This window comes from Ailuropoda melanoleuca, chromosome 1, assembly GCF_002007445.2.
Source record: "Ailuropoda melanoleuca isolate Jingjing chromosome 1, ASM200744v2, whole genome shotgun sequence".
Lineage (NCBI taxonomy): Eukaryota > Metazoa > Chordata > Mammalia > Carnivora > Ursidae > Ailuropoda > Ailuropoda melanoleuca.
The window spans coordinates 71,897,576-71,917,247 of record NC_048218.1 but is presented as its reverse complement, the minus strand read 5'-3'; the positions used below and the strand labels follow the sequence as shown (position 1 = coordinate 71,917,247).

The 19,672-nt window shown below is 39.1% G+C and overlaps 1 protein-coding gene and 1 pseudogene across 1 annotated transcript in view; one reads left to right on the top strand and one right to left on the bottom strand.

Moving 5' to 3' along the window:
- Window positions 1-19,672, bottom strand: part of ATP13A4 (ATPase 13A4) — a 129,679-nt gene that overhangs the window by 4,945 nt on the left and 105,062 nt on the right. Inside the window, exons 24-28 of the mRNA XM_034671400.1 lie at window positions 18,194-18,266; window positions 10,414-10,585; window positions 9,215-9,408; window positions 8,031-8,119; window positions 3,991-4,071 (exon numbers count right to left, since the gene is read on the bottom strand). Of these exons, the coding sequence (XP_034527291.1) occupies window positions 3,991-4,071; window positions 8,031-8,119; window positions 9,215-9,408; window positions 10,414-10,585; window positions 18,194-18,266 (609 nt within the window). The remainder of the gene's footprint in view (window positions 1-3,990; window positions 4,072-8,030; window positions 8,120-9,214; window positions 9,409-10,413; window positions 10,586-18,193; window positions 18,267-19,672) is intronic.
- On the top strand, window positions 16,087-16,524 carry LOC109490296 (annotated as a pseudogene).

The window sequence follows — 19,672 nt, the reverse complement described above, 5'->3', positions numbered from 1 at the left end:
AGCTGGAATAAGGCAGGATCATAGGTATCCAATCAATGGTCTTAAAATTTAACTTACCTCCGGGAAATCTTAGCAGGTTTTAAACAAAACAAAACAAAGCAAAACACAGACACACACACAGACTTTAGTGCTGTACACCACGCACTGAGTGTTTTCGCAATTCTAGAATTATGTATAATTATGACGACCCGTATCACTTTGCTGCTCTGGAAAGGGAAACTAGAGCACTGAGAAGTGATCTGTCCTGTCACATTGTAAATTAAATGTAAACTAGAAACAAAAAGAACGCCTTTATGAAATACTATTTCTTAAAAAACAAAAAAAACAAACTTCACCGCACAAGCTCTTCAGATTGGCTACTAAAATGATTCATATATATATACATATATATATACACATTACACACATAAGTAATAAAAAAAAAGAAGGGAGGAGAATTAAAGCTATGCATGTTAGCTCCTCCTTTGTCTTTCACTTGGAGGTTACGTTATGAGAAAGCAAAGAACAAGATTCCATTCAAAACCGTTTGCTGGGCCGCTCTAAGATTAGGAGTAGGGTTAGACCTCTCAGTGGCCCAGGCAATATTCAGCACTATACCAAAGGAGGCCAGCCATCCCTCATGCCTGTCCCTCAAAACCTCTCTGGACCATCTCTGTCACAGGCTGGCCAGGAACTATGGAGTTAGCGTGTCCATCCCAGGAATCTTTAGCATCTGCCGTCAGACATACCTACAACTACCTGAGGAAAACATCTTGCTGAATCCATGACAATCTGGGGAGCCTTTACGTACTCTGCTAGGCTCACCTCATAAGGCAAGAAATCCTAGTGTCCATAATTCTCCATTACAACTGCCTTCACCTCAGACTCAAAGGGCTTCGGTTTGTTCCTGAGTGCCTCCTGACAGCAGGAGAAGGGTAACTTCAAACAACTGGGGACAGCAGTGGAAGAGCCTGGGGGTGAGAGCTGGGACCTCACAGTGTTATTTCTCAGTGAGAAAGCTGCTGGGAACCCACACTAAACATCCACGCCTGTCTCCATTTCTCACTCAACACAAGAAACAGAGGAGAAACTTAATCTTTCATGAGTATCAAATTACCCTCTCCATCTGCAGCAGGCAAGCAGCATCACTTCTTACATTTAATAATTGAACAAAACTTTCTCCAGCTTCTATTAGAATAAAGCAGGGTTTTAGATACTGTGGGTACTGAGATGAGTTCTTGCCAGCACAGTTTATATCCATACACAAACTATACACAAAAAACTGTGGCATGTGTTCTCTTGCTCACTTTAAACTGTGGGCAAAGGACAAGGTCATCAGAATCCACACCACATTGTGGCCTAGGACATGGCATATGGTCAACAAATGTTTGTGGAAAGAGCAAATGAACAAATGAAAGCCTGAATGATTGATAGATTCAAAGTAAGTAATACTAAGTACCCTAAGAGATAATACAATAATAATAGTTTATATTTATCGAATATTTACTATGTGCTTTACTGTGTTCACATTTCATGCTCACGGTAGCCCTATGAGGTAAGATATTCTTATTATCACTATTTTTCAGATGAAGAAACAGAGACACAGAGAAGTGGAATAGCAGGTGTTGCCTGGAGTCAGGCAGCAAGAAAGGGTGGAGCCAGGATTCAAACCCAGGTAGACTACTTCTGGCTTATGCTCTTAACTGCAAATATAGTGGCAGTTGAACAGCTTCCTACTAGGGGATTATGGCAGACTTCATTGTTCAGTTGCCCGTCACCTGTCACCAGACCTACTGAATCAGAAATGCTAGGGGAAAGGCTGGAGAAGTCCTCCTCCTTTGTTGCTAAGCACATTCCTCCCAACTTTTTCCTGTTTACCTAAAAGGAAAAAACTCACAAACAAGCTAAGCCAATCTGTCTAATTTTTTGGCATAGACCCACTTTCCCAGAATCCTTTTCTACTCAGGATGACAATAAGACACAGTTCTAAGCAATGAGGCGTAAGAGTCTGCCGGGTGGCTATAGGAAATTATTTTGTTTCCTCATAGAAGGTTCATACTTGAGGGGAAAAAGCTTGCTGGTGCCTCTCCTTCCATTTTCTTCCTGCATTAAAGCAGAGATACTGCCCAGCTCCATGGAAGCTATCTGAACACATAAGCAATACACACAAACATGAAAGGCCAATATCTAAAGATGGGGAGACAGAAAAGTAAAAGATTGATGATCCCCAGTGATACCACTGTTACTAAACCAGTCTGGAAACCACTTATCTCCTATCTTCTTAAGTGAATCAATAAATATCTTTATTGTTTAAGCCACTGTTACTTGCCTAACCTATGCAGGCTTCAGGAAGGAGTCATAAAGGGGCTAGTACTACAGCTGTGCCTAGAGGATGGAATAGCATTTCATTATGCAGACATGGGGGCAGATGTACTAGACAGAGGGAATAATATGATCACTGCTGGGGACAAGATATATACATAAGATTACCCCTTAAAGGGCAAGGTTCACCCTTCTGCAACTAGGTATGAGGACACTCATGGGATGCTCTTTCATTAATTTGGTGGCTTTGGAGACCCATATGGGCTAGGATGATACTTCTCAGTGTGGTTTCTCAACCAGCAGTATCAGAATCACCTGGCAACCTGTTAGAAACAAAAACTTGTGCCTATTCCAGACCTATTGAATCAGAAAAGCTAGGGAAAGGCCTGGACGACCTGTGTTTTAACAAGTCCTTCAGGTGACTCTGATGCCCATTTAAGTTTGAGAGGCCCTGGTTTTGCATACAGGGAGAGGCTCCAGTATCTTAATTCTATGCCGTGTTCTGCCACCAGCTTCTGTGTAGTTTTTACCCTGCCTAGAATGGAAGGTTCTACGGGGAAGTCAGGTTCCAGGTACTCTCTATCCACCATGAATTCCCCCCCACTCCACCCCAGAACAAGGCTAGATTTACAACCAGGAGTTAAGAATGAGGACAGACTGAATCCTGATGTTCACCTGCCCTTTGACATGATGCCATTTCTAAGGATGCCCCCTGTTCTTCAGTAGGCTTTGAAGAATGGAGAGTTTGTCTAACAGCATGGAAGGAGGAGTGAACAACATAGCCAAAGAAAGAGGGAGCACAAACTCATTGTATTGAGAACTAGAGCAAATGGGAGGTGAAGAAGAAAACCCAAGAAAAGCTCACTATGAATCTTATTTCCCATCTGTGAAGTAAAAGTAATAGAAGTTGTTAAATGAAAAAAGCCAGACACAAAAGGCCATATATTATGATTCCTTCTACGTGAAATATCTGGAATAGGCAAATCCATAGAGACAGAAAGTAAATTAGTGGCTGCCAAGGGGTGAAGGAGGGGAAAGGGGGAATGAGGAGTAACTGCTAATGGGTACAGGATTTCTTCTGGAGTGATGAGAATGTTCTGGAATTAGTGGTGATGGTTGTACAACTCGATGAATATACTAAAACCCACTGAACTGCATATTTTTTAAAAGATTTTTTTATTTTGTTTTTTTATTTGACAGAGATAGAGACAGCCAGTGAGAGAGGGAACACAAGCAGGGGGAGTGGGAGAGGAAGAAGCAGACTCACAGCAGAGGAGCCTGGGAGGGCTCGATCCCATAACGCCGGGATCACGCCCTGAGCCGAAGGCAGACGCTTAACAGCTGTGCCACCCGGGCGCCCCTGAACTGCATATTTTCAGAAGGTGAATTTTATAGCATACGAATCATATTTAATTTCAAAAAATGAATTGAGTTGGTTCTCTACCTGTGGATTTTAGAAATGAACAGGACCTTAGACGTCATAATTCCATTCTCTCCAGGTCCACTCTCTAGACGGGAAAACACACCTTGTTTGGAACTTGCCAGGGGAAAGTGCCATTGCTCGTGTGGCCGAGGAAGGGAGCCCCTTGCACTGCTCAGTCTTTCCAACTAGAGTTTTTCCTTCTTTCAGACCCAGAGAATGCACTGTCTCTCTCTGCCCCAAATGAGCAGCAGCCCCAGGGCACTTACCTCCACAACAAGGGACACGATGAAATTGGAACCGAGCATAATGATGAGGTAAAGCCTCCACATAACAGGGGTGCAGGTCAGCTGGTGGGAGATGGGGATCACTGTTAGTCTGGAGACGAACACCAGAAAAATGTTCACACATTCACGGTGCGCATTTTCATAGGTTATGGATCATGCACGCGATAGACATGCATTATGTGTATGTTACATGTATACATATTAGATACCCATAAATATATATAATACATATAATAAGACATATATTTTATGCACATATCAAACACTGTGGAAGGATTATACCCAATGATTCCAGTGATTCGTAAACTATGATTGTGGCTTTTTTTTCTCTTATCTTTTTTTCTTCTTCTTTTATTTTTTTGGTTCCCCTATAATTTCTAAATTTCCTAAAATAAATTTGATCAAAATTTGATAAATGTGATAAAAGTGCTTTTTGTTTGCTTCCATTGTTTGCTTTTGCGAGGGAATATAGGAATGTGGTCCTATTCCCAGGAAGCTCTGAGGGTACACGTGTCAAACCTCCACAATGGGCAGTGTTGCCCTCTTCTCTCTGGTACCACATCTCCCCTCGGTTGGGCCCTGCTTTCGAGCCTCGAGTCAGGGCTTCCCCTCAAGGACTGTGTGTACAGCTGCATGGACAGTGCCGCAATAAGGGTACTCAGCAATGGAGCAAGCAGGGCTGAAATCAAGCTGGCACTTCACGCCTTTTTCCCCAGTTTCTCTGCATCTTTCCCAATCCCTCCCCAGGCACCTGGTCTATGTAATAGATATGTATCCTGAATGACTGGCTGGCTGGATAAGTGAAGAAACGGATGGATGGATGAATGAAATGAAGCCAAGGGCACACTGCTGGACCCGGCTCTGCCTCATACACTGCCTTCTACACTGGGGGATTAAAAACTGGTACGACTCTGTGGAGGGCAATGCTATTAAAATCAAAAGTTCAAAACCATTTCCGGGAATTTATCCTAGAGACATATTTGTACATGCCTGAAATGATGTATGTATAAGGTTATTTCATTTCAGCTTTGTTTGTAATAGCAAAACATTGGAAGCAACCTAAATGTCTATCAATAGGGGATTATAGATAAATTATGGTACATAGACATATATTGAAAAAAATATATCAGCATGAATAACGAATGAGGAAGCTTTATGTACTGCTATGGAACAATTACCAAAATACACTGTCTCATGAAAGAACAAGGTGAGGAATCATGCATGTGGTTGGGGCGGCATGAAGATGCTCCATGCAGGTGTCTTACTGGGAGAATAAGAGGCAGGCACTCCGGTGCTGCCCTTGGAATCTTCTACCACATTTACCCTGAGGCTCACTTCCCATGGGTTGCTCATAGCTAATAACTGAGGATGGCCGATCTTCTCACCATACTCATTCTTGTGAGACACTAGACACCTCTGATGGGCAACTGTAGTTGGGCTTTCTTAGAACCGCCCTGCTGCTGGGGCACCTGGGTGACTCAGTCGGTTCAGCACCTGCCTTTGGCTCAGGTCATGATCCCAGGGTCCTGGGAATCGAGCCCCACATTGGGCTCCCTGCTCGGAGGGCAGTCTGCTTCTTCCTCTCCCTGTGCCCCTCCCCACTGAGCTCGTGCTCTCCCCTGCCTCTCTCATTCACTCTCTCTCAAGTGAATAAATGAAATCCTCCAAAAAAAAAAAAAAAAAAGAATTAAAAAAAAAAAAAAAAAAGAACTGCCCTGCAGTGTGAAACCCTACTCATCTGGCCCTCCTTACCTCTCTCCCTCCTTCATGGAGGTCAGACCCCCATATTAGTGTGGGACCCTCCCCCTCCTTTTCTGGCTTCTTAATGTTCTTTCCCTTATGGGCAGTTCCTCCAAAACTGGCTTACACATCCCGTCTCACCTTGCCGTCTCCAGCTCAGAGGACCTGGACAAATGTAAGAGTCTGCTACTATTTGTGCAAAAATGATATATATGTGTGTATGCATATGTATAAAATATGCCTGAAAGTATATAAAAGAAAGTGGTGTCATCAGTTGCCTCCAGAGAGGGTACGTGGCAGCTGGGGAAAAAGGATAGGAGGATATAGAGTTTCTAACTTTTGAATTCTAAACTGTGTGAATATATTCTCTATTTAAAAAATTCATGCAATTTCTTTAAAAATGAGTGATAACTAGGTTATAAAACAGCATGACTCCATTTAAAATAAACTTCATAAATCAGTCAATGCACATTTATAATATATTAAGTTTCAAAGACGGAAGGGTATAGTGAATAATGTTACAATTTTCTTGCCTGCATACTCACTTTCTAAAATGTACCCACAATTTTGTGTAATAAGAAGAAAAATATTTTTAAGGTGAGCAATAATTCCCTGCAGACTCCTTTGCAGTCTTGTTGGCAATGACCTCACACAGGTTCCCCCCAAACTAAACAGACTCCTCATTTTCTCGTACCGGAGAAATCAGCCTCATAAGACTCATAAGAGTCTTTGCTTTTAAAGACTGTGACTAAACCCAACATGTCTTAACCTTAACTTTTGCACAATTAAGAAGTTTTAACTCACTTACAAAACTACTGGGCAAAGATTATCTCCATGAGTGCTTATGCTAATTCGTGGAGATATTTAACAATAGTGACAATTACAGTGTTAGCCACAGTGACACAATTATCAAAATGAAAACCAAATGTAGACATTAGTTTGTATGTCGCATGTCAAGAAGGGTTTGTGAAGGTTTTGCTGGTTTGCAATGAACTGTGAGCTTCTAGTGCTCATCTTCATGTAGGAACCTAATCTACAACAGTCAGTCATTTCTTGCTATTACATGCCATGGGCTATGTTAAGCAATGGTAATATGAGAATGAATATATACAATGGAATATTACTCAGCTATCAGAAAGAACGAATTCTCAACATTTGCTGCAACATGGACGGCACTGGAGGAGATAATGCTAAGTGAAATAGGTCAAGCAGAGAAAGACAATTACCATATGGTTTCTCTCATCTATGGAACATAAGAACTAGGAAGATCAGTAGGGGAAGAAAGGGATAAAGAAAGGGGGGGTAATCAGAAGGGGGAATGAAGCATGAGAGACTATGGACTCTGAGAAACAAACTGAGGGCTTCAGAGGGAAAGGGGGTGGGGGAATGGGATAGGCTGGTGATGGGTAGTAAGGAGGGCATGTATTGCATGGTGTACTGGGTGTTATACGCAACTAATGAATCAACGAACTTTACATGTAATGTATGGTGACTAACATAATATAATAAAAAAATTTAAAAAAATATGAGAATGAATAAGATAGGATCTTGACCTTTGTGAAACGTGTCTTTGACATGGAGAGGTGGCCCGGTAGGCTCACGTAGCACTAAGTAAAAAATCTTATTTCCTTTTACCATCTTTTCTCTAGTCTACTTATTTGTCTAAAGGACATTTGGTAATAATGAACTTCTAATTCAAAAGTATAGGTTAAAGGAATAGAAATATATATTTTCCCTTGTTCAAATATGTAAAATTTGTCTCTTAAAGAGTTATTGTCTCAAAATTACACAATCTAACACAATTAATGAGGTAAGCTATGGCTCTTTGCAAGCAAGTTTTGCAGACATTAATATGAATATATAGACAAACATGTTTTTAAATAGTTTTTTTGAAAATATGTAAATACAGAGTTGAGAATTAATGGAAAAAGTGTTATACGCAAACTGTTTTCAACAGCTTCAAAACAGAAGGATTTAGGAAAAAAATCTCTCACACTTGAACGAGAATACATATAAATAGATTTCTCCATTCTTACAGGGATCTTTTAAAAGAAAAATGTTCAATGTTTCTGAAATACTTGGAAATCAAGACTAGACAGAATCTTATTTCCTGGTCAGCTTAAATAGAAAATACGAATAAATTCAGTGTTCTTTTTAACTCTACTATTTGAAAAGAATAATCAGTGTCAAGAATTTGTGTCAATTGCAATTGTGACCTGCTTCTTGAAATCAGGGTGTTATATAACTATAAACCATCATCGTATCCCAGAGATAACACTTACATCCAAACGCCTATATAATTCTGGAATATCAGCAAATAGAATGAATAGACACACACTCAGCTGTATGACCAGCACAAGGACAAATATATCTGAGGAAATAAGAACACAAGCTATCATTTAGAGAAATCAGAGTACAGAGTGTCACATCTATTAATAGACATATTCTAGATTAACACTGATTAAATTTACTTGATTTCTACATCCAAGCAGCGTTATAAATGGAAAGCACTCATTTCTATGCAACGGGTCTCACCGCCACAATTTCTATGCATGTCCTTGAGGTAAGTGGAAATTTTCACATGCATGTTTTAAGTTTCAATTAATAAAATAGGAAATATAGAGAGAGCAACGTTGACATAATATATTTTCAAAAAATGCCTTGAAGACATTTAAGTATCTGAGTCTCTTTAAGGCAAAACACCTGCCTCAAATCCTTTTCTGGAAAAAAAAGGGGGGGGCTGTAAACAGTCAAATGTTTCAATTGGAGTCATATACAGGTCAACATTTGACTGCTTTCTCATCCTAAGAAGGAGAAGGGCAAAATAATTTTCTCTGAACAAACAAATTTTTATGAGGATATTGATTCTTCAACTCGTGCTTCTAAATTTTCCCAATTAGAGAGGCAGTGGTGGTATACAAATAAATGTCCCAAGGGCTAGTCAGGTCACCCACTTCTCCTAACACGCTCCCACCCCAGCCCAGAATGTGAAGAGGTGGCAGGTACTTTGGCCAAGAGTCTCCACAATCACTGTGGCCAGGTTCCTTCAGGAGGGACCCACCCCCAGGCTGCCAAAGACACAATGCATCTCAACCATTGTCTTCATGGCAGGAGACATGTTTCAACTGAACACCATGACACTTCTCTCCACCTCCTCCCAGATGAATTCTGACACGTGCTGACAAGTAAGGAAATAAATGAGCCGTCCCAATTTGGAGTGATGCCACGAAAAGACACCTAGATACAAACTTCTGGTAAAGGAAAGGGTAGAGAAAGAAACCCTAGAATTTAATGCAGCTTTGAGGGAAGGAGCAAAGGATGAGGCTGGATGTGTTGTATAGAGCCCTAGAGTAAAAATCAACAAACCCAAGATGAACATCAACTCTGCAGCTGCTCCCTGAGTGACCTGGGGATATCTGTTCCCTCTGGTGACCTCTCACCTCTGATCTGATACAATGCTACTCACAGTTTGTATAGATGGGCTGCCTAAATGGTTTTCCTTTAGAGAAAATAAGAGCCACAATGATACAGTTGATTGTTCCCAAGAACCATATGGTAGTGTTCTCAAAGCTTGTGAAGGCACCATTACTTCCAATTTTTTCTGGAGCAGTTGGAGAAATGATTAATGTTGAGATGTTTTCATTTTGCAGTGTGCAGACACTAAAAAGGAAACAAAAAAGGTAATGAAGTAAGATGACAGGTCTTTATGGAACATTGGTATCTACAGGACTCCATGCTCTCAATGGAGTTGACTTACACTTTGGGAAAGAATATACTGAAAAGTAAGGAGAAGGAAACAGCACAGACAGATCTATATTTTGGATAGATAAATAGATAAAAGATAGATAGATGATAGATAGATAGATAGATAGATAGATAGATAGAGCAAGTTATATATTCAATAAATTAGATACCCATCATGTGTATTTTGGTTATGAGGGAAAGATGTGAGTAAGCCATGCTTCTTCCCTCTCATGGCTTAAGCTCTCTAAACATTTTTAAATAGGGTGACCATATAATTTGTCATACAACAGGAACAGATCTGAATGTGAAAGGAAAAGACAAATACCATCAGAAAAGCTGGTAGTTGCCAGAGGAGACATGAGTAGGGGGGATGGGGAAAATAGACAAAGGGGATTAAGATGTACAAACTTCCAGTTACAACTGAATAAGTCACGGGGATGCAAAGTAGAGCATAGGGAATATAATCAATGATATCTTAATAACGTATAGTGACAGATGGTCACATTTATTGTGGTAAGCACTGAATGATGTATAGAATTGTCAGATCGATAGCTTGTACACCTGAAACTAGTATAACATTGTATGCCAATTATACTTCAGTAATTCATTAAATACAGATAATTTCATTATTATATCAGGCTTAAAGGGGGGCTGATGGGGCAAACTATAATGCATGGTCACCTAGATATAAATGACGGTCATAGATCATTATGACACAAGACAGGCAAAGGCAAGTGCCAATGAATAACATCCTCAAACTGTGCTACAGAGAAGAGAAGATCACTGGAAATTTTCCCAAGGGACTTAAAGAAGCCAATGCTTCTAGAAGAATGAAGAACCATTTGCTTCCTGTCGTAAGGACCAGATGATGTTTGATAGAAATTAGAAGGTGAGATGCGGGAATCGAGGCTGTGACAGTACCTGTGCATCTCCATGGAATACCAAGGCTGCCTCTGAACCAGAATGAAGCCCACAATGTGCATAGCCAGGCTGAGAAGAATGTTGAAAATCACAGAGAGCAGCAGAGGTGGGGAGATCAGCCGTCCTGCAGGCCTGAAAGGCACCAGCTTCGGGTAGGCACCATTCAAGTTCACTACAAAATAAATTCAAGTTGTATATTTGTGAGAGCAGGAAAATGTTCTATTCTTCATCAGAAGAACAGTGTAGCTTCTTGGGCCCACCCATCCAAGCAAATTGACAAATTGAAGTACATCGTTTTTTTTGAGGGAACGAAACAATGAATGGACTCCAACTCAAGTCATATGAGAAAGTCCTAAGAAAGCAGACAGAACAATCAGGAGAGACTTTTATTTTTGCCTATTAAATGAGCAAAGGCCATCAAATTATAAACGAGGGCATGATGAAATGCATACTCTCTTACACTGCTTGTGGGAATGTACATTGACACAAACCTTCTGCAGGACAATTTCACAATAAATACGAAAAGATTGAAAATTGTTCACAACATTTGACATGGTCATTCCTGGCAATTTACCCTAATCTAAAAAACATCAGAGATGTATAAAGATGTTCATTACTGCATCATTTACAGTAAATTACGGTACATCTATATAATGAAACAACATGCAGTCACTAAGAAGTAATGCTTTAAAATATTCAATGACAAAATGAGGAGTGACATCAGAAAAATGGCAGAGCAGGAAGCTCCAAGTTCCCATCCTTCCACAAAAACACTGAAAAATAAGCAGAAACTATCAAAACTAACTTTGTCAGAACTCTGAAAAACAAAGGCTTATAGCAATCAATCGCTAAATTTAAAAAAAAAAAGCAACTTAAAAATGGTAGGAAGGCTTTGTGTCATTTTTACTTGCCCTTGCCATATCCCTCTTCAGCTCAGTGGCAATCTCAAAGTTAGTTGTTCACACTCCCAATGTGGGGAAGACTCTGGTGTCTTGTCACAGGAGGAAAAGAGCAGACTTCATCACAAATTGTGTAAATCTGTTCTAACCTGTCTGGAGGTTATCTGAAGGACTGGTGCAAGGTGCTTATCTCTCTCACCTAATGCGAAATTTAGGATGGTAGCATACACTGCTTGAAAACATTGTAATCCTAACCAACTACCCACAATCACCTGGGGCAAAAGATTACAGTTGAGACGTTAAATAACAACCAAAATAAAGAAAAGTTAAAGAAAGTTCCTTTGGGAAATTATGGTATATTAGGGACTATAGAAAGCCATGCACACACCTAAGGTATGATACATACTCAGAAAAGACCAGAACGGCCCCTCAGTTTTCAGCTCTGGGTGATCTTGCACTCAGTGCAAGCCTGCCTAAGTGTTGAAGTGTCCCAGCACAGAACAAATCTGCAAAGACTGGGAGAGTTTCTTCTTTGTTCATGGTTTTAAACTCATGGAGGTCGAGAAAATCTCAATCAAAATACTAGCTGAACAAAAGCCAAAGGAACAGAGATTTCATTGACCACACATGATAACTGACGCTCTTTGCAAAAATAGTTTAGGGAAGTTACTAAACAAATGGACTCTGACGGTCTTCAAAAAATAGCAAAATAGGGGCGCCTGAGTGGCCCAGTCGTTAAGCATCTGCCTTCGGCTCAGGGCGTGATCCCGGAGTTCTGGGATCGAGCCCCACGTCAGGCTCTTCCACTGGGAGCCTGCTTCTTTCTCTCCCACTCTCCCTGCTTGTGTTCCCTCTCTCGCTGGCTGTCTCTCTCTGTTAAATAAATAAATAAAATCTTAAAAAAAAAATAGCAAAACAAAAACTGTCAAGTCCTAGGGAAAAGGGTAAATCTGATTTCTGGAGTTATGGCACTATAATATTCAATGGAACAGAATAAATTGACAACCAAAATAAAGCCTGGGCATTGGATGTATTAGACAAAGACTTTAAAACAAATGTTTCAAATGTGCTCAAGGAAATCAGGAAGCAAAGTATGAACAAAACGAAAATGTCAATAAAGAGATAGAAAATATGGAAAGGAGCCAAAAGAAATTCTTTTTAAAGAATCCTTTCTTATAATTTCTACCTCTTCATTGACACTTCATTTTGTCCAGTAGAAGTAACTATTTGAGCAAATATAAAAGACTGTATTATTGTATTTTTTGTTTTTAATTCCACTTTTTATTCCTACATGGTTTAAAAGACAACACAGAAAAAATAATTATACATCTATTTTGTCAGGCACACAATGGATAAAGATGTAATTTGTGGCAACAGCAATATAGAATGAGGAGACAGAGTTGTGAAGTCGCAGAGTTCTGCATGCTATTAAAGTTAAGGTATCAATTCAAACTAGATTATTATAAATTTAGGATGTTACATGCAATCCTCATGATTATAAGTTATGTCAGAGTTAACATCATACCCAAGGGTGAAAGACTGAGAGCTTTCCCCCTAAGATAGGAACAAGACAAGAATGCCCATTTCATCACTGCTATTCAACATTGTACTGAAAGTTCTATCCAGAGCAATTACAAAAGGAAAAGAAATAAAATCATCCAAATTGGAAGGAAGAAGTAAAACTATCTCTATTCACAAGTGACATAATCCTGTATATTGGAAATCCCAAAGACTACACAAGAAAGTAACTAGAGGGACATCTGGCTGGCTCAGTTGGGAAAGCATGCAATCTTGATCTCGGGATCATGAGTTTGAACCCCACACTGAGCATAGAGCTTACTTAAAAAAAATAAACTCCTACTTACGTTGTTAAAAAAAGAAAGAAAGAAAGAAAGAAAGAAAGAAAGAAAGAAAGAAAGCTACTAGAGTTAATAAATTCAGCTACATTGCATGATACAAGATCAACACATAAAAATTAATTGTGTTTCTATACATTGGCAATAAACAATTTTAAAAAGAAATTAAGAGAACAATTCCACTTTCAAAAGCATCCAAAACAATAAAATATCTAGGAATAATTTTAGCCAAAGAGAAGAAAGAGCTGAACACTAAAAATCACAAAACGTTGCTGAAAGAAATTAAGCAAAACATAAATGAAAGGAAATACATCAGATGTTCACGGATTGGAAGACTTAATATTGTTAAGATTTCAACATTATCCAAGGTGATCTATAGATGCAACACAATCTCTATCAAAATTCAAACGATTGTTTTTCAGAATATTAAAGTTGATCTTCAAATTCATGTGGAATTATAAGGGGCCCTGAATAGTCCAAACAATCTTGAAAAAGAAGAACAATGTTGGAGGACTCAATACTTCCTGATTTCAAACTTACCATAAAAAAAGTAATCAGAACACTGTGGTAATAAGCGTAAGGTAATGACATATAGACCAGTGGAATAGAACTGGGGGTCCAAAAATAAACCCATACATCCATGGCCAATTGATTTTCAATATGAGTGTTAAGACTATTCAATGGGGGAAAGAACAGTCTTTTTAACAAATGGGGCTGGGACAACTAGATTTCCACATGCCAAATAAATGAAATTGGACCCCAAACTCACACCATATAGAGAAATTAACACACACAAAAAAAAGAATCAATGACTTAAGTATAATAGCCAAAAACCATAAAATTCTTTTTAGAAAACAAACAGTAAATCTACAGGACCTTAGATTTGGTAACGTATTCTTAGATATGAGACCTAAAGCATGATCTATAAAAGAAACAAATAGATACATTGGACTTAATCATAATTAGAAACTTTTGTACATCAAAGGACATTATCAAGAAAAGGAAAAAACAACATAGAATAGGAGAAAATGTCTGCAAAAATGTATCTAAGAAGGTTTTAACATCCACAACATCTGAAGAACTCTAGAGCTCAACAACAAAAAGACAAAAATCCAGTTAAGAAAGGAGCAAAAGATTTAAACAAACATTTCTCCAAAAAAGACATACAAATGACCAATAAGTACATGAAAATATGCTCAACATGATTAGTTATTAGGGAAATAAATTCAAAGCCACAATAAGATACCATTCCATACTGACTAGGATGTGAAAATAATTTTTTTTTTACTTAAATAACAAGTGTGGATGAGACTGTAGAGAAATTGAGGTCTTCATACACTGCTGGTGAGAGTGGAAAATGATGTAGTCACTCTGGAAAAGAATTTGGGTGTTTCTCAAAGAGCAAAATATATGATGACCATAGCACCCAGCAATTCTATTCTTATGCCCCAAATTATTAAAAACAGGGACTCAAACAGATACTTTATGCAGATGTTCATTGAAGCACTCTTTACAATAGCCAAAAAGTGAAAGCAGCTCAAGTCCATCAACAAATAACCAGATAAACGAAATGTGGTATAGACATAGAATAGAATATTACTCAGCCATGAAAAAGGAATGAAATTCTGAGACAGGCTACAACATAGGCAAACCTTGAAAGCACTATGCTAATTGAAATAAGCCAAACATAAAGGAACAAATATTGTGTTTGATTTATATGAAATGTCTTGAATAAGCAAATTAATAGAAACCAAAAGTAAATTAGAGTTTACCCGCCAGAGGCTGGGAAGAAGAGCAATGGAGAGCTGTTACTTAACGGGTACAGTTTCTGTTTGGGGTGATGAAAAAGTTTGGGAAGTAGGCAGTGGTAATGGGTTGCATAACACTGTGAATGTCATTCATGTTCCTGAACTAGACACTTAAAAATGTTGAAAACAACAAATTGTATGTTATATACATCTTACCACAATAAAAAAAGAATTAAAATATTTAATGACATTAAAAGAACATAGGGGAAAGAAAGGAAAAATAAGGTAAAAACAGAGAGGGAGGCAAACCATAAGAGGCTCTTAACTATAGGAAACAAGCTGAGGGTTGTGGGAGGGGATGTGGGTGGGGGGATGGGGTAACTGGGGGATGGACATTAAGGAGGGCACTTGATGGAATGAGCACTGGGTGTTATATGAAACTGATAAATCACTAAACTCTACCCCTGAAACTAATAATACACTATATGCTAACTAACTCAAATTTAAATAAAACCTTAAAAAAAGTACTTATAAAATTAAATGACAAAATGTATGCACAACTATATAGAAAACATAATTCAAATTTCTTCATTTACACGTAAATATCAAAATTCATTAATTGGTTATCTCTGAATGGTAGAATAAAGGTGGGTTTTTTCTTTGTTATATCTCGCAATGTTTTCCATCTTTGTTTCACAATGAATATACATTAATAATCATAAGAACAAAAAATAATCAAGTATTTATCAAAAAACTGAGGAAACCCTTTAGATGCTTGTTATTGAGCAGAGAACAATTATGAAAAGAGGGCTGTTTGCAAAAATCTGGAAGAAAGACTGTCCTTAGGAGAAAACACAGGCTACCCTGTGTCACCACAAATGGCAAAACTGGGATGGGTGGAAGTTATACAGGAATAGGTTTGCCTTGAAATGCAGGAGAACTCTCTTAACAGTATGGACTGTCCGAGGGTGTTCTTTTCAGAGATTTGACAAGTACTTGATGAGCCCCTTGGATACGTTAGGCACTGTCAATAGTATCGGGAACACAGCAGTAGTCAAGACAGACAAGGTGCTGTTCTCACAATGCACACACTCTCGGAGAGGGAAGCAGGAAAATGCAAATAAAAATATAGATAAATATCATAATTTCAAACTGTGAAAACCACCATACATGAAGAAAACAGGGCACAATTGCGCTTCCTGCCTCCATTGCCACCGTGCACCTGTGAAAAAGCTTATTGCAAAGGAGAGCAAAAAAAAAAAAAAAAATGCAAGTTCTGAAATTTGCCCTTGACTGCACCCACCCTGTAGAAGAGGGAATCGTGGATGCTGCCAATTTTGGGCAGTTTCTTCAAGAGAGAATCAAAATGAATAGAAAAGCTGGGAATCTCTGTGGCAAGGTTGTAACCACTGAAAGGAGAAAGAGCAAGATTATGGTAACTTCTGAAGTGGGTTTTTCCAAAAGGCATTTGAAATATCTCATCAAAAAATATTTGAATTAGAATAATCATGTGATTGGTTGAGTGTAGTTGGTAACAGCACAGAGAATTGCCGATTGCATTACTTCCAGATTAACCAGGACAAGGAAGAGGAAGAAGATGAGGATTAAAACTTTATCTGGAGGGGTGCCTGGGTGGCACAGCGGTTAAGCAGCTGCCTTCGGCTCAGGGCGTGATCCCGGCGTTATGGGATCAAGCCCCACATCAGGCTCCTCCGCTGGGAGCCTGCTTCGTCCTCTCCCACTCCCCCTGCTTGTGTTCCCTCTTTCGCTGGCTGTCTCTCTCATCAAATAAATAAATAAATAAAATCTTAAAAAAAAAAACTTTATCTGGAATATTTGTATGAGTTCTTGAATAAAATTTGGTAACCAAAAAAATAAAAATATAATAAAAATAATAAAATAAAATAAAAAATAAAGCACAACTGTGCGATAGAGAATAACTGGCTTGGTGATGACTTAAAGTGACCTTCCTGAAGGGGGTGACATTTGAGCTGAGATCTGAATAACAAGAAAAAGTCAAAGCCATATAAAGATAGAAGGGGAGAGTGTTCTGGGCAAAGAAAATAGCAAAAACAAAGGTACTGTGGTGACCACAAGCTTGGCCGTGCTCAAGGGACTGAAAGACTGGGGTGCCTGGAACAAGTGAGTAGGGTTGTGGCTGGAAGAGAAGGTGGAGAAGCAGGCAGAGGCCAAAGCATTTTAAGCAAGTGGATGACAGTAAAATTTACCTTTTAAAAATAACATTCTTACTACCCTTGGAAAAGTAAATGGGGGTGAGGGGAAGCAAGATCAGTTGTGAAGTGGTTGCAGGAATCCACAGGGAGGTTGCATTGCTCTGTGACAGAGGTTACAGAGCTGCGGAGGGAGAGGGGAATTGCAGGACAGCTTCTGCAGGTAGAAGCAACTGGAACTTCACAGGTATGGGGTATGAAGGGTAATGAAAAGAGAAACTAAGGATGGCTCCAGGTCTTTGAACAGCTAGGTAGATAGTGGTACAATTTTACTAGAATGTAAGGAAAGGAATTTTTGTTTGTTTTTTTCTTTCACTGATGTACTCTAAGTGCTTATTTCAGCAAGTAGTACAAACCAGGCACTCAGTCAGTAGCTAATGATTTTGTTGAATATCAGATCTGGTAGAAGATAAGAAAATATATTTATATGCTGATGAGAATGATCCAGTAGACAAGAGAAAAGTTGATGATGGTGGAGAAAGAGATTATTACAGAAATAAAACCCTTGAGAAGGTAGGAGGAGGTAGGATTAAAAGTACAAGTGGAATTGTTGGCATTTATATTTAACAGAGAGGAAAGCAGAGAATGTGATAAAGACGATGGGGAGTGGATGTGTTGGGGGGAAATCCTACAGCAGAAAAATTGGGGAGACAATTAAGAGGTAGGAGTGGGAGTGGCCTAATGGAAAGATTATCTTTAATCTCCATTCAAAACACCAAAAGGCTCAATTTAAAGTTGGAAAACACAGAAACCACTCAGCTTCTATAAACTGGGCACATTTTAGCTGTAATTATACCAGGAAGCATACTGAAGTCAGCATTCCTGATTTTGAAAGTGCGTTTTTCATTTTAAATGTTTAGTGGCCATTATGGAAGCCCTGTATTTTGTGGAAAACAGCAAAAGAACTAGCCATATTTTCCTTGGATAACACTTTTCTTTCAACCCAACTCCCAAAAGTAGAAGTCCTATTTCCTCTTTCCCTCTCTGTATCTGGGGCAGAGGGAAGCACATTGAGGGGAGCAAAGGAAGTTTTAAAAATGTCTTACTTGTTATGCCAATAAGAGTTGTAATGGCCAGATCCTGGAACAGAAACTGGTAATTTGAAAGGCTGCTTGTCTCCTGAAAATAAAAAGGAAAGTGACTCAAAAAAGTCATGACCTGCAAGTCTGACATCAATCGCATTCATTTTGTCACTGCAACATAGGATTTTACAAGAAGATGGTGCAGCCAGGGTCCTGTCCATGTTGGTGAGAGTACCGAAGACAAGGCTGTGAAACCCTCTCTAGCCAGGAGGCCACCTTCGTGTGCTTTCTGGGCTGGCTTCTTTGTGCTTCAGTATCCCCTTGTTGAGGGGGACATTTCACTGTACTAGATTCATCTCTGATCTCTTTTCTATCTGTTAGCAGAGAAGTCAAGGTTTGGTCTGGTACAATAGAACAGTGGGTTCCCAAGAGAAACAAGTGTTAAGTATGCAGTAATCTTACCAAAATTTTACCTATGGAAAAAGAATAACTGAACCCAGTATTTGCATTTTTGGGCGTTGTTGGAAAGTTCTGATGAAGCACCTTGGTATTCTTGAGAAATAAGTGTTAAGGTCTTACTGATTTCAAGTAACTTGCTTCCTTGCCCCCCCCCTTTAGTGAAAAGGAATAATGATAACCCATGTTTAACTCTATAGTATGAGTTACTGGGATTCCAAAATAGGGCCACATTTATGTACATAGTTTCTCCTTCCCCAGCTTACTCATTAATGAGTGGGAAAGGTTACAGGTAAGCTGAAAATAACAGAACTAAAACCTTCAATCCAGAAGCGAGAGGGCAGGATATAGAAGTGAATCTAAGGAATCTTAGATTCCTTCATGGGCTGCTTGTACCAGCCCATGAGTTAACTGCTAAGTTTTCAGGGATCTTTTTGAACTGATTGTTAAATGCAGCCATTAGAATAATGTAAGTCATACAAATCTACCATTAAATACGTTATGCTAAAAACAAAGCTAATAAATACCCCAAACCCAGCACTTCCTAATCATTTTCCTACATCGTGCTGTTATCCATGCTCTTTAAGATATTTCCAACTCTTGTATCTCTGTGGTGCAAGTGCTACATAAGGGCATGCTACTGTGTGTCTCTTCCCAACTCCACGCTCAGTGACAGCAGCTAGACAGCTTGAAACCAGCCATGGTGGGAGAATTTACACCATGCAAGTTGGCAAACATTCATAACCAGGGCTTGTTTTTCCAGGGAGAGCCAGCTATGAAACATTTACCAGCAACCCCAATCAGAGAATCATCTCTCTAATGAATGGTACAATAGGGTAGAGCCACACTGGAACCAGGAAGATAGAGACCTGGTCCAAGCAGGCAGAAGCAACAGCGAGAGAGAAAGTGCTGTGTTCTGATTCTCAGTGACCCCTGCATAAAAAAAAAAAAAAATGTCTCTGTCAGAGAGTCAGAGAATTGACACCATCAACTTTTCCTGTGTACATTCATCTATTTCTGATTTACTTTCAAAATAAAGGTAGTTTT